The sequence below is a fragment of the Apiospora phragmitis genome (assembly GCF_038363925.1).
Source record: "Apiospora phragmitis strain CBS 135458 chromosome Unknown utg000002l:1.0-5516284.0:1.0-5523493.0, whole genome shotgun sequence".
NCBI lineage: Eukaryota > Fungi > Ascomycota > Sordariomycetes > Amphisphaeriales > Apiosporaceae > Apiospora > Apiospora phragmitis.
The window spans coordinates 1,192,060-1,206,006 of record NW_027117400.1 but is presented as its reverse complement, the minus strand read 5'-3'; the positions used below and the strand labels follow the sequence as shown (position 1 = coordinate 1,206,006).

At 55.2% G+C, this 13,947-nt stretch overlaps 5 protein-coding genes across 5 annotated transcripts; 2 read left to right on the top strand and 3 right to left on the bottom strand.

The window, feature by feature from the left end:
* Positions 1–563: 563 nt before the first annotated feature.
* Positions 564–2,696, top strand: PG994_001203 (uncharacterized protein; the record flags this gene model as incomplete). Its single annotated transcript, XM_066852612.1, has 4 exons — positions 564–622; positions 695–1,181; positions 1,234–2,143; positions 2,203–2,696. The coding sequence occupies 4 exons, from the start codon at positions 564–566 to the stop codon at positions 2,694–2,696; spliced, it is 1,950 nt and encodes a 649-aa protein (XP_066720753.1).
* A 342-nt stretch (positions 2,697–3,038) lies between these two features.
* Positions 3,039–3,413, bottom strand: PG994_001202 (uncharacterized protein; the record flags this gene model as incomplete). The annotated part of the gene is made up of 2 exons (XM_066852611.1): positions 3,039–3,255; positions 3,367–3,413. 2 exons carry the CDS (start codon positions 3,411–3,413, stop codon positions 3,039–3,041), a joined length of 264 nt encoding a protein of 87 aa, XP_066720752.1.
* A 1,088-nt stretch (positions 3,414–4,501) lies between these two features.
* Positions 4,502–7,234, bottom strand: PG994_001201 (uncharacterized protein; the record flags this gene model as incomplete). Its single annotated transcript, XM_066852610.1, has 4 exons — positions 4,502–4,827; positions 4,905–5,332; positions 5,396–6,353; positions 6,421–7,234. 4 exons carry the CDS (start codon positions 7,232–7,234, stop codon positions 4,502–4,504), a joined length of 2,526 nt encoding a protein of 841 aa, XP_066720751.1.
* Positions 7,235–9,238: 2,004 nt separating this feature from the next.
* On the top strand, positions 9,239–10,206 carry PG994_001200 (3-oxo-5-alpha-steroid 4-dehydrogenase-domain-containing protein; the record flags this gene model as incomplete). The annotated part of the gene is made up of 2 exons (XM_066852609.1): positions 9,239–9,322; positions 9,394–10,206. The coding sequence occupies 2 exons, from the start codon at positions 9,239–9,241 to the stop codon at positions 10,204–10,206; spliced, it is 897 nt and encodes a 298-aa protein (XP_066720750.1).
* Positions 10,207–10,866: 660 nt separating this feature from the next.
* Positions 10,867–13,019, bottom strand: PG994_001199 (uncharacterized protein; the record flags this gene model as incomplete). Its single annotated transcript, XM_066852608.1, has 5 exons — positions 10,867–11,696; positions 11,875–11,931; positions 11,986–12,552; positions 12,619–12,708; positions 12,764–13,019. The coding sequence occupies 5 exons, from the start codon at positions 13,017–13,019 to the stop codon at positions 10,867–10,869; spliced, it is 1,800 nt and encodes a 599-aa protein (XP_066720749.1).
* Positions 13,020–13,947: the final 928 nt, after the last annotated feature.

Here is a 13,947-nt window from a genome sequence, read left to right as displayed (position 1 = left end):
TAGAGTTTGTTTGCATCCAAGTGGCTTCGTTGCCAAATACTGAGACCCCCAACCCCCTGGCAAGTTCACTTATGTGATGAGGACCTTAGCGGGCATTGTGGCGACCTCGGCAAGCTCCCCAGTCGGCAGATCCCCCGCACTTAAATGCTGCACCGTAGTGGATTCTCCCCGCTAACCCCCGACTCTGTAGCCACTAAAACGCGGGACACCTACCCATGCCTCTACTGTACTTCTCGTAGTCAGATCCCTGGAGAAGAGGATAACTCTGGAAGATATTCAGTACCTATTATTCAAGTGCACAGTCAAGAGGAGCAAGAAATTCACATTTGCACAGCTAACAAAGCTCCTTTCTGTTGGCTACGCGACGCCCTTCTGCTGCGTGCTGGCCCATCGTACGCAGGCTCAAAGCTAGGCCCAGATATAATACGTGAACATTGACTGATACGATACCATGGCATCAGTCCTATTTGTTACAAAGTTATCCATCTAGATATATACCTGGGATGGACGGAAAAGGCATTTCTTTGGCCATAAAAAGTATACCCTTCGCCAAAATAGCGACCATGAGTTCGCCAGGCCACCCACCCCGACGGAGGATAAAGCGACTGCTCATCGCCAACAGGTGCCTATCCATCCATCTCACTCATCATGAGACTTAACGTTTCATCTGAATACTAGCTAAGGTTTGCATCAGGGGCGAAATCGCAACCCGCATCATCCAAGCCGCCCGCGAGCTCTCGCTCGAAACCTACGCCCTCGTAACCCCAAACGACAGGACCCACGCCCTGCACGCCCAGCACGTGCTCGAAGCGCCCTCCCCCAAGGCCTACCTGGATATCCCCCTTTTGGTCAGTCTGGCCCGACAACACGGCATCGACGCCGTGCACCCGGGCTACGGCTTCCTCTCCGAGTCGGCCGACTTCGCCCGCCGCCTGTGGCACGACGCCGGCGCCGTCGTCGTCGGGCCCGGATGGCGCATCCTCGAGCGTACCGGCGACAAGCTCGCCGCCAAGGCGCTCGCGCAGCGCTGCGGCGTCCCGACGCTGCCGGCCAGCGCGCGGCCGGCGGGGGATGTCGAAGATGTCCTGGAATTCGCGTGGCAACTGTCTACTACCGGTGGTGGTTTCACTCCCGTTATGCTCAAGGCCGTCGACGGCGGCGGCGGCAAAGGCATCCGACTAGTCCGCACCGAAGCGGATCTCCCCCAGCGCCGCAGCGCGCGCCATCGCCGAGAGCCCCTCGCGGCAGGTCTTCGTCGAGCGGGCCGCGGTCGACGGCTTCCGGCACATCGAGGTGCAGATCGTGGGCGACGGGACGGGCCAGGTGCGGCACCTCTGGAAGCGCGAGTGCAGCATCCAGCGGCGGTACCAGAAGGTCGTCGAGCTGGCGCCGACCACCACCGTCGGCGACCGGCCGTTCGTGGCCGGCATCATCGCGGCGGCCGTGCGCATGGCCGAGGCCGTCGCGTACCTCTCGCTGGGCACGTTCGAGTTCCTGGCCAACCCGGACACCCGCGAGTTCTTCTTCCTCGAGGTCAACCCCCGCATCCAGGTCGAGCATACGGTTACCGAGAGCATAACGCACGTGGATCTGGTCAAGGCCCAGTTGGACATCGCGCAGGGGGTCGCTCTGGACTCACTTCCTCTCGCAGGTCTCATGTCGTCGGATCCAGCCGAACCACCACCACGGCTTTCGTCAGTACAGCTACGTCTGACAGCCGAGAACGTCCATAACGACTGGTCTATCAGTATCGGGCGTATTATAAATTTCTTGTTGCCTAGTGGTAACGGGATTCGGGTCGACACCCATCTTGTTCCAGGAACACCTTTGGTCGTTGCTGCCGATTTCGACAGCCTGCTCGCCAAGATCATCGTCACCGGTACCTCCTGGAACGAGGTGGTGGCGAAGTGCCGGCGGGCTCTGGAGGATGCCCGCGTTGATGGGGTCAAGACTAACCTGGATGTTATGCGTGCAATCGTAGCAAGCCCAGACTTTGCCAACGGGGCATGCGACGCCTCTTGGCTTGAGCGAGAACTGCCGCGGCTCCTGGAGACGGGGAAGACAATCTCGGAGAACCTAGACTCTGCTGATATCCGTAACCGAGAAGACCCCTCCGCGGCCGCGGCGGTACCATCAGGATCCAGTTCCGGCGTTCTCCTGCGCAAAGGCGACGCGTGGGCACTGAAGCTAACCCCCCAAAAGATGGGACTTCCAAGCAGACCTGCTCAGAACCTCAAGCACATCACCTAAAGCTCTCACGAGTCCTCCGCAACGAGTTCCCCTCCCTTCTGCGCGCCGAAGTCGAATACTCGTACCCCGGCGCGGCGACGCCTGGGCAGACGTTCCTGCTCGAAGCCGCCAGCAGCACCGCCTCGACCGGCTCCATCATGGCCGCGGGGAAGCACCGCCGCGGAAACGCCCACGACCCGGAGCACATCGTCGCGCCGTTCCCGGGAAAGCTGGTCGAGGTCCTGGTGGACGAGGGGGATGCCGTGCGGCCCGGCGACGTTGTCTGCGTCGTGCAGCAGATGAAGATGGAGCTCGAGGTGCGGGCGGCGCGCGCCGGTCGGGTTCGGTGGGTCACTGAGGCCGAGGATGGGGAGGATATAGCGGAGGGGACGCTCATTGCTGAATTGGAAGACAGCCATGACGGTGCAAATGGGACCGAGGGGGATGAGGCGAGAGCAAAGCTTTGAATGTGTAAGTATTCACTACTTCCAGCCTCAGTTGCTCAGATTGCGTACATTGGCATAGCCGGGGACCCAGGTTGGTTAAGACATGGGTTATTACAAGAATACATATTGATTTCACATCCTAGATAAAAGTGAATTCCGCCTGGATTACTTCGTTTATCCATGGATTAAATTTTTAAGTAACGGGTTTTGCATTCAAGGTCCACGGTTGCCGCTGTCTGGTATCCAACACCCCCTTTCCACTTGTCATTAAAAGCCCCTATTCCCTGACGTTGATAAACATAACCGCTTTACATTTAATCCAACACCCTCCCACCCACAACAGGTCTTATAATAAGGTAAAACCTAAAGGGGATCGCAGCCGGGGCACCCCAGACACTTCCCACTGGGCACGATCATCTGGAAGCACCCGTGGTAGCACAGCAAGTTGCTGGTGCAGTAGCCGGGCAGCGACGACTGGTCGTACTGGTCGCGCGGGCCCATCCCGATGATGTCGCGATCCTCGAGGGACTGCCGGTTCTTGAGCGACGCGGCGGGGGTGATGACGGGGTTGGCGAGCGCACTGGGTGTGTGGATGGGGAGAGTCAGCAAGTTTACCACGGCACACAGGGAGGACAGCCACAACTATATGTAGTTCCATCAGATTCGGAGGGGCGGGGCGCGGGTAACTTACAGGCTCAGTTGGGCCACGAGTGCGAAGGAGAGGAAGGAGAACTGCATTGTAGGGGCTTCTGTGATGAACGCTTCTCTGATTATGACGGGGGTAGTTTTTCCGTTGGGGAGAGATCTTCAGTAATAATTCAGATGACCGACATGGTCTCCTCTGGTCCTTATACCCAGTTTTGTTTTCTCTAAAAAATAATATTCCGTTGGAATGGGGCAGCGTTACTCACGACGGTTGCTAGGGATGCCCAATTGATTGGGTGTCTTGGATCAGGAATTTCGAGCAATTATACAAGATTCAATCAGCTGCAGTAGGAGTGCTTCGAAGAATGAAGCCACAGATGGGGATGTTTATTGAGATCGAATCAGGGAGCTCAACGTCCTCCTGCTTGCAGACAATTCCTTGAACGGACGAGGAAGTCCACATCGAAGTCGTGGCGATAACTCCGTGATGCCCAACCAGTAGTAGTAAACAGAGCATGATAAGTATGTATTTCAGTGAGCTATGTTTGCAGCGTATCTCGGGCTCTATCATCTTGTGAATACCCCTTAATTGGTAGGCATGACTGTGCTGACACATCTTCTGCCACACAGGCTCACCATAATTACACCACGCACGAGAATTCATACTGTGAAACCTCCGCGGCACCCTGTCGCGACCATTGATTAACACACAATCCGAAATTGTTTCTATTATCACCAATGATGCTGCTGCGAATAATGATAATGCCCTTATAGATATTCAGATACGCGATGCGATCCATCTACAGACCCCATCCTCGTTATACCAAGTACCCTGTCCCTTTCCCTTTCTTAATTCCCTCTCCCTTGATGAGAAAATGACCAGCCAAAACTCCACGCGAGACGCTGAAAATCCATGGAAGAAGAGAGAAGCGTTATGGTGGCCCTGATATGAAAAGGGGGCGATCTGTATGTGTCCGCCCACCAAACACACGGTAGCCATGATGATGATCGTTCTAAACATCGGTGATAGTCGTCGTCATCATGCGCACATCGCCGCCTCATTAAACCCAAGCCTCCTCCGGCGCCCATATACCAGGTCACGCGCACCGATTACCCAATTCCCATACAGAAAAAGCAACCAAAAATATCGAGATTTTAGCTGACGCGGTGTCAACTGGTCTTTACATGACAGTGCAGTCCTTATGCCGATCATCAGTGCTGTGCGCAGCAACTGGCGGCGGTCTGGCCCGGCCCGCATTGTTTCCGGCGAGGCTGACTCTAGACGGGCCTGCAAGATTGGCCCTACGTCCTCTTGTGGAGCTGCCTGGACTGCTCTCTGGGTGACTGGGGTGGCCAGCCGGCGGAACATAGGGGGTAGCCTTGGAGGCTTGCTCGTAGCTCGGCGGCGCGTCATCGTCCTCCCCATCGGTAGGGCGATGAGTTCGGTTATTAGCCGGTGGGACAAGCGGTCTGACCTGTTGCTGCTGCGCCGGTCTGCCACCCCGAGCTGGGCTGTTGAGGCTGTTACTACTCGCCCGGACCGGAATGTTGAGTTGACTCGTAGAACCGCCACGTGAGGAAGACACGCTGTTCCCACTTCTGCCCGGGGCCCTGGACGAGCTGTCGAGCCCCGACCTTGCTGCTCAATAAACTGCTCGGATAACTGTCTCTCGCGCTGCCGAGCTGCTTGCTCATTCCGATGTCTTTCATCTTCCTCCTCTTGTAGTTGCAGTGCTAATGCCAGATCCCGATCTTCTTGCTCAAGAGTTGGAGATACCGGCACGTTGTCCGCGTCAGACGTACTACGGCGACCTCGGCCACTGCCGGTCGAAGCCCCAGCCGACTCCTGATGCGACTGCTGGTGCTGCGGACCGCCCACGAGCCGAAAGTCCCCGGAAAAGAACTCTGCCCGCTCGCCATTGACATCAACAAGTGATTCCCAGACTACTTCGTCGTGCGAATGATAGCCTGCGTCCGTGACAAGCACCAGAAGCTGTAAAGTCTGCGGGTGTCTATACAGCGTAGAGAAATGATCGTTGCGGAACAGGATCGAAAATGTACCTGGTCGTACTGACTTTGTTATCACGTCCAAGCCCCACGGAGTAAGTTGAGTCGCCGAAGTAGCCAAGAATGATTTGATGGTCATGATATCCGTGTACATATGTTGTTCTTGTTCCGTAAGGCCTGCGCTGGTAGGCGCGCTAAGTTTATCTTCGAGTTCTTCTTCGCGGAATAGGAGGCTTTGTACATCGTCATATGATGATGCCTGGCGATCAAAGGCATCATACACGGGATCGTCTTTTGGCGGAAGCCAGCCATGTATAAGCGGGATAGAGAATGTGGCGTACAGCTTCATATCGCGAGTATCCTCGAAGGTCCCTGGGATGTGGTCGCCCCGTTCAGACGGATGCACATGGGTAAGGGACGTCCGCTTGTGAGCCGTTATCAGCTCGGGGGTAGGAATGTATCGCGGATTGACATTCATCCCCGTTTGTAAACCTTTTAGAAAAGCATATAGCTCGCTCACATCGGGCAGCGCGACATCTGAGTTAGTCCTTCTGGGGGACATCAGTTCATCAAAGACCGCCTCCAATAGAAGATTCAAGCTGATCTGCTCTCGTGATCTTAGTGTCTCCACCAGAACGGTGTTAGTCAAATCGGCCGGAGTAGTCAAGGTCAGCGCGTTCACAAGAGCGACCAACGGACACGGGCCATTGGCGTTCTGAACGAGAATCGGGGACTTCCTGGGGTTTTGGGCCGCGGATACATCATGCCAGTTGATGTTTTTGATCTGGTATGTTTCGTTCTTGCTGGCTGCACTGGGGGACTGAGCCCTTGGAGGTTGAGCGGGTGGAACATCCTGCGAGGTGCGTGGCGGCAAGGCGGGTGCAGGTTCCTCAGCAGCATCAATTGTAGGTGTTGGTGGCTTCTGTACCTGTACTTCTGGTTTTGCTTCTTTATTCTCTGGCTCTGGTTCGTCAAAGTTCTCCCAAGTACTCTGTCTAGAGAGGTTTGCCGGTTGTGGGTCATGATCTATTAAATTCCAATCGTCGCCGGATCTTGGTTCATTTTTGTCCTGCATGGACCGCGGGGGCCTTACCCTTGTCCAGCTGAGCAATGTCGTCCCAGGCATGGGCATCTTGTGAAAACTCCTGCTCTTCGGGCGACTTATGCGGCATGTACCCAAGCGCAGGTCTTGCGACTATATCATCATCCCAAGCTGAAGACGACTCGCCTTCCGACGGTAAAGACACTATGGCCGGAGAGTGCGCTCGGGGACTCGCGGAGGGCTGTCTTGAAGGGACGCCAGAACCCCATACATTATTGCCGGTGTCTTGGTCGGGTATTGAGTTGACAGGAGGAGGTGCAAGCGATGTTTTAGGCTCTTCGGCGGATGGCTTCCAGGGATTTGTGCTATTTTCGGACTCGTTGAGTCGCAACTGTGAGAAGGCGTCGGTCGGAGGGACGGGCGGCGCATTGGCGGGTGTCGAGTTGGCCGTGCTCTGACCGGTGTTCGTAGAAGACAGAGGTTTCCTCTTGAATGGATTTGTCTCTTGGCGGTGGCCGCCTGGACGCAAGACCGTAGGTACATGTTCTAATTCGCCTTTTGACCCGGCCTGCGATGGACCACTACTTTGTCGATCGTCCTCGTTCCATGGGTTGCCGGCATCGTGGACGAACGGATGCTGGGTTGCGGGACCAGGCCGTAAAGAGTCGGGGACCGTACGAGGAGCCGACTGGGCACCAGCAGAAGTCGTGTCTTGGTGTTGTCTTGCGTTGCCCCAGATGTTCTCTCCGTCGGTGTCGGATTCGGTCGCGGACCAGAGCTCCTGCCTCACTCCTTGCATATTGAAGGCAGTAGTGGGCTTGTCGTTGTTCGGGGCATCTCCTGGGACTTCGTTTCGTGTGACCATAATGGCGATTCAGAGTCCACCTGCGCTTGTTGTTTCGAAGAGTAGCGAATACCTCAGGACCTAACCCAAATGGCTGCGTTCAATCACTGCAGTAAGGCCAAATGCGCGATCTTGATAGCATGCAGTTGCGCTCCAGCGGAAAAGTGTGTTTGCCCTTATTTGCTGCTCGTATTCGTGTGCGCAATGCGAACTAGGACCACCGGGAAGGACTGGAGTGAGATAGGCCCCGGTTGAGGTGGCGGGCTGTAGGATGTTGCTAGATCTGTGCAACCCTACTGACGATGCCCTCAATTAGAATCAAAAGATAAGATACAACACGGCCGAATAGACGTGGAATAAGCTTCGTTTCTAGACCTCTCACAACCCAATGTACATGGTCAATCTTCTTGCAATCCACGTCGCCTGAAGGAGGGCGGCTTCTCAGGCTTCCAAGGTCGGTCAGCCCTGCGACATGTGAGTGAAGGAGTGTGTAGGTTGGTACAGCACGCTGATTCGCCGCGGGGTGTGCGTTCCTTTGGGTTCAAGTTTGCGTCATCGGCTCCTAAACTAGGCCGGAAGCTCAAGCTTTGTCAAGAATGTGTATAATTATTGCGGAGTAAAGAACCCGGGCGAGTCTCGCGATCCGTCAGATTCAGTAGAAGAGGGGAGGTGTCAAGGTGGTTTATTCGCCGAAAGGTATGCACGAGAGAATTAATATGTATGTAAGTAACCTACTCATGTCAGTTACATGTAATGTAGGTGCTGCTGAAGCTCGCAGCTCCAGCCCAGTCGGTCCCGCACTGAGTGGTTGGGAGGTACTGCACGCGCTGTGATGGCCCACCCGCCTGCTTAAGTCCTTCAAGCGCCAGGTACGACGTGTGGCAGTGCTCGTGGTACTAGCTGCATCCGGGGCGAACCTAGCAACGAATCGTTTCTGATGGCGGTCTATTTCCATTAACCACTGTTCATCACCGCGCTGCCTGGTCCGGCTTCAATGATATCAAGATGATGTTCATATCTAATATTAATTCTTGTTTTTTTGCTGTGTACTCGCTACTTATCTAGCCGCAAGTTCTGGCCGGGCATGGTTAGCGGTGCTGCGAGTTTTCTAACATTGAGGATTCTCTTACAACCGGCGCAGAGCTAATAGTACGTGGTTGACCACGTATGGCTTACCCTTCAACAAACTAGGCAGCAGCATATGTACAGAGCAAGTTGGCAGGATGCAGATGCAGACATACGGTTCGGCCGGTACGAGGCCCTGGCTAGGAGAGTACATGGAGTTGCCTCTGCTGTGGCTTGTGCACTTCAGCCACGATTCTGTGCGTCAAGGTTGCCTCCGGACATGACGTTAGACTCCATCAAGTGTCTTGGAATGGCAGCTTACATGCGTCACAACGGAGCTGTCAATCCATTGGCAGAAAGAGTCGTTTTGCATACACACACCATTGGTCTTCTTAGAGTGCCCCAGAAGCCTACCTTGTTTCAGGATTGGTTCCTTGTGATGGCGAACACGATAGATCCATAGCTACCCCAGAAACGAAATGTTCCGTTCATGTTCATCTCAACCATTCACAACCGTATTAGAACTTAGTTCCCGCCGTCGGCGTCGGCAAGCTTGGGCCTGCATACATATATTTTTCCCCCACCACTGGGTCATGGTTTGCTCGTTCTTCATCGGCCCCGAACCGCATGTCACAGTCACCGTGCCATATATAAGATCGCGGACGTCATTGACCGCCAGACTTACCTAGTTTCTTGCTATCTGTGTAGTTGACTGCTTTCATTGTACTAAATTGATCCGACTGTCTGAACCAAGAGTGTTTTGTGGTTCTTTTGTTCCTTGGAAATGGTGATTTGCCACCGCCTGTAAAACCATACCCCGCATAATTTTTAGAGTCCCTGGGCGGCTGCGGGGCCAGCTAGAATTTTCATTTCCTACTGGTGAAAGTTCATGTGACCCTATACTTCCTGCCTCATTTGAACACCACTTTTCTCTCTAATCTGTGCCAATACCGTACAAAAATGATGGTGATTATCGAGAACTGGCTCCCAGCGAGCCGCGAGAACTATGAGTTCATTCTAAGCATTTGGAAGTGGTTCCCTGTGGTCCGTAGCAGTTACCAAACCTACATCCACTTAACCTTGCTAAATCGCTAACAAACAAACCCAAACAAAAGGCCTACTCGATGCAATGGCTGGTCTCGTGGTACGGCATGGGCAAGACCTCGGTCAAGAGCCCGCTGAACATCCCCGGCCGCCTCGCCTGGATGACCATGGAGGTTCCGGCGTTCGTAATTATGCTCTACATCATGAACACGCTGCCCGCGCAGCACGGCATCGAGGACCTGCCCTGGCAGAACAAGACCCTCGCGGGCCTCTATGTGCTGCACTACGTCTACCGCGCCGTGCTGTTCCCCATCCTACAGCCGTCCATGTCGCCCATCCACGCCGTCGTCTGGGCCATGGCGCTCGTCTTCCAGTTCTGCAACGCGACCTGCCTGGGCAGCTGGCTGGCCGCGTACGGCCCCACGACCGAGGCCGAGTGGAACTCGTACTCCCAATTTAGCAACGGCGGGGGCGGCTCTTCGGTCCTGCAGTTCGCCGTCGGCCTCGTCATCTTCTACGTCGGCCTGACCTCGAACTACTTCTGCGACGAGGAGCTGCGCGAGATCCGCCGCACCGAGCAGCGGCGCCAGGAGCGCCTGGCCCGGGAGCAGGGGCGGCCCGTCGGCAGCATCGAGAAGCACTACTCGGTCCCCAATAACGGCCTGTTCCGGTACATGCTCTACCCACACTACTTCTCCGAGTGGATCGAGTGGCTCGGCTTCTGGGTTGCGGCCGGGTTCGGCTGCGTGCCCGCTCGCTGCTTCCTCGTCAACGAGGTCTTCGCCATGCTGCCGCGCGCCGTCTCGGGCAAGAAGTGGTACATTGAGAAGTTCGGCGAGGACAAGATCAAGGGAAAATACGCCGTTATCCCCGGTGTCTGGTAAACGTCCATGATCCGATGTTCTAGGCGGGGTTGAGGAGGAGGGTTTTGTAGGGCGTAGGTGATGTTGTTGACAGGTTGGGACTGAATTGCTGACTCCAGCTCAGTTCCTGCCCGCGTGTGCTGAGTTGGAGGCCAGAGCAATTGGCTGCCCTGGGAACTGTTGCAGGATGGATGGTTTGTTACTATTTGCATTTGGCCGTTTTACCGCAAAAGCACCTTTGGTTGGAGAGCGTCGGCAATCGTTCCACACGTTGTTCATAATCCAAAGCACGTTATTAATGAATCAATGAGTATCCACATGGACGTATTATACGCTTATTGCCACCGTGTTTCATCTTTCTTGTATGCTTTCGGAACTGAGACGGAAAGGCGAGATGGAAGAATAACGGAGGGCGCGCGCAAGGAGGCCTATCCCCTCTTGTTAGGAAGAACAAACCAACGAAATTGCCCTGCCTACGGGGACCTGTGGCGGACACGTCACATACCCCTAGGGAGGTGAGCGAATCAGAGATGACAAACATATCTCAAAGAAAGTCTAGAATTCAAGTATTGCCAAAAGTACCACTGATACAAATCGGCATTCCCCCAAGCTGCCTAACCTTGCTTCGGAGATTTCTAGGTCTCATGTAAGTATCAATTCGCACAAAGAGCCTTATGATCATTACCAGGACCCTCCTCCTCCCAACACCGCATTCCAATTAGCATTGCTGTTGCGAGATTTGCTCTTGCTCTTGCTCTTCTGGCTCTTCTGACTCTTCTGACTCTTCCGGCTCTTTTGCTGCTGGGTCGTCGCCCTGGATCTCGATCCAGACCTCGACCGCGGCCGCCGTTTTCTTCTCTTGGGTGGCTGTAGGCCAGCACCGCCGCCTCCCAACCCGAACGGGCCAGACCACCCCGGCGCCGCCAGTAGCCCGCTCATATTCGGACCCACTCCGCCGCTGGCATACGACCAAGCCGAGTCGCTGTCGTCGCTTGAGTCGTCGTCGGAGTGGTAGTGCACGTCGCAGTAGAAGTGGTACACGTCGACGGGCGCGCGCAGGCAGCCGCGCTCGCGGCAGCAGTGCTGGTGGCAGTAGCCGTTGTCCTGCTCGGCGCGGGCGCCGCACTCCGGGTCGCGGCAGACGTGGGTGGCGCAGAGCCCGCCCGCGGCGACGGCCTGGGCCGCGCAGCCCTTATCGCGGCACCGGTGCGTCGCGCACCAGGGGTCGTACATGCTGAGCCCCGCGATCGTGAGGCCGCCCGCGCCCGGGACCAGGCTCGCCGCCGCGAGCTGCTTCAGCGACGACGGCGAGAGCGACGAGGCCGGGGCCCGGATCGTGTCGCAGTCGGGCTCGCTGCACTTGTGCCGCGTGCAGTAGGACGAGGAGACTGTTCGGGCGCTCCCGCAGTCCGGGTGGGCGAGGCAGGCGTGCTTAGGGCAGTGGTGCTTGTGGCCGTTGCTCCAGGCTCGCGGCTTGTCGCATCCGATGAACTCGCAGATCCCATAGAAGTCTGGAAGGTTTGATTCAAGTTAGTATTGTATGTCTGAACTTCCAACCTGCTATGAAAAAATGTAGGCAGATTGAGACTCCAGATAGACCGATATGTTGACCTTTTCAATCCCATTCGAGTAAGGGGGAAGGGTTGAGCAAGAAAGTACGCAGCGTGAGAAGAGATTCAGAGAACTTACGGTCTTCGCAGAATTGGCGTCGCATCCCCTTATCAATAAGAATCTTGTTGTCGCACCCTTTTATCTCACATCGTACATGGTCGGCACAGAAATTATCCTTATTCGGCTCACCCTGGTTCTTGCATTTGTCACGGAATTCCGCACAGATATGACTGACGCACCACTCGCTGTGGTCGACCCTCGCCTCGAGGCACGGCGCCGCCGCGTCCTTGCACTCGTGGTCCTCGCAGTAGCGGCCGGCGGCGTTCTGCATGCCCTTGGCGCAGCCGCTGCGCTGGCAGCGGTGGGTGCCGCAGACCTTCACCCCCGGGGCGCGCTGCTCGTCGCAGTTGCTGCCGAACTCGCAGTAGTGGTTGCTGCAGTGCTTGCGGTACTCGGCGTTGCTGACCCGGTGCACCATGCTGTCACAGTCGGCGTTCCGGCAGGGACGGTGGACGGGGCAGTACTGGTGCTGCCCCTTGGCGTCGCCCACCTCGGGCGCACCGTGCACGTTGGCCATGCAGAGGTCGTCTTTGCAGGTATGCGCGGCGCAGAACACGCTCTGCCGGGCCCCCGTGGCCCCGACGCGGGCCTCGCCACAGTCGGCCTGCTGGCAGTTGTGGTCCTTGCAGTATATGAAGGCTTTCCGGCCCTGGGCGGTCAAGGTCTCATTGTTGCAACCACCCCAAGTACAGGCATCTATGCATCGCTCTCAGCTTCTGGTTTTCTAAGATACGTGAATGAGCGCAGCGGGGTTATACTCACGAAGTTCGCAAAACTTAGCATCCCTGTTCAGTGGGTTGCTTCGTTCCAAAGAGCACTGCCTTCCATACGGTGCAGCCTGGCAAGCGAGGTCTATTATGGTTTTAGTGCGCGTACTGAAGACAAGGGGATATTAGTAGGTATTTACGAGATTTGCAATATAGTTTGCTACTCTTCTTCGAAAGGCGGCAGGAAATGCCGGTGGCCTCCCGCCACTGGCAAGCATGCGAGGCGCAAAAGGGCGATACATCCAGATTGGCTGAAGAGCCTCGCACGTAACTCCACTCGGACCGCTCTTTACATTTCTTCTTTGCGCAACGCTTCCTTCTGTGTACGTGGCGATCCCCATGGCCGTTGAGAAGTTTGTCAAATCGACTGCGAAGAGTGAGCCTAGGAAGAAACATCTTCGTCTCCGGGCTCCCACTCGATAGAAGAAGTCTGTGAGTATCGGCGACGTCTCTCAACCTATCGCATTGGTAAGGACTCTTCTGTTTGATTTGATGGAACAGCTGCTGATGTGGAAGCTAGGTTCCAATAATTGATAGCAACTTGCAATACCTCCTTACTCAGATTGCTGAAATGCGCAGAGGCAGCAGGAGCAGCGAATTCTTTCTAACGTATCAAGACGGTCACAAGGATAGGCGTATGTCGAGACCAACGACTTGGTGCAACTTGAAGTAGTAGAATGGGAAATGAAATAACATGATGCCTAAACAAAATCTTCTATACGAGATCTCCAAGACAGAAAGATCAAGTATTATGTGGTGGGATGCTGTCGAACATCACCGTGTGCGTTGTAGATGGATGAGGCGGAAGGAGCTCCGGTTAAACAGCAGAGAGTGAGGCTTTCGTTGACTCAGGATCGGATTCATACCACACACGCCCAAGATGCTTGTCCTCGATTCTAGCGGTTAGTTCGGGCACTTGGTTTCATCGACGGTGCGATTATATGGGAACCGGATGACAGATGTCATGTGAGATGGAGTTGCTACACAAATTTGATGATGTTGTTTGTTATCTTCGATCGTGCGTAAAACTTATTAGACGAATGAATATCTAACTTCTTATGTTCAGTTTGCCAGTACTACCCCTTGAAACAGTCTTCGGGTTCATACATAAGCGATGTTACAGCAGGGCGACTATGTACTAGGGTGGGTAAGATGTTTAGTCTGGTGCACTATTTGTGTATTGACCCAGAGGTGCCTTCTTCTCACACCACCATCTTCCTGGCGTTGACCTTTGGTCTCGTCAACTTTTCCCAACTCTCTGTCGTCATTTTCGGATTTCGTCAACCTCTTACCCTCACCCTCCCCGGCGTTAATCTTTGGTCTA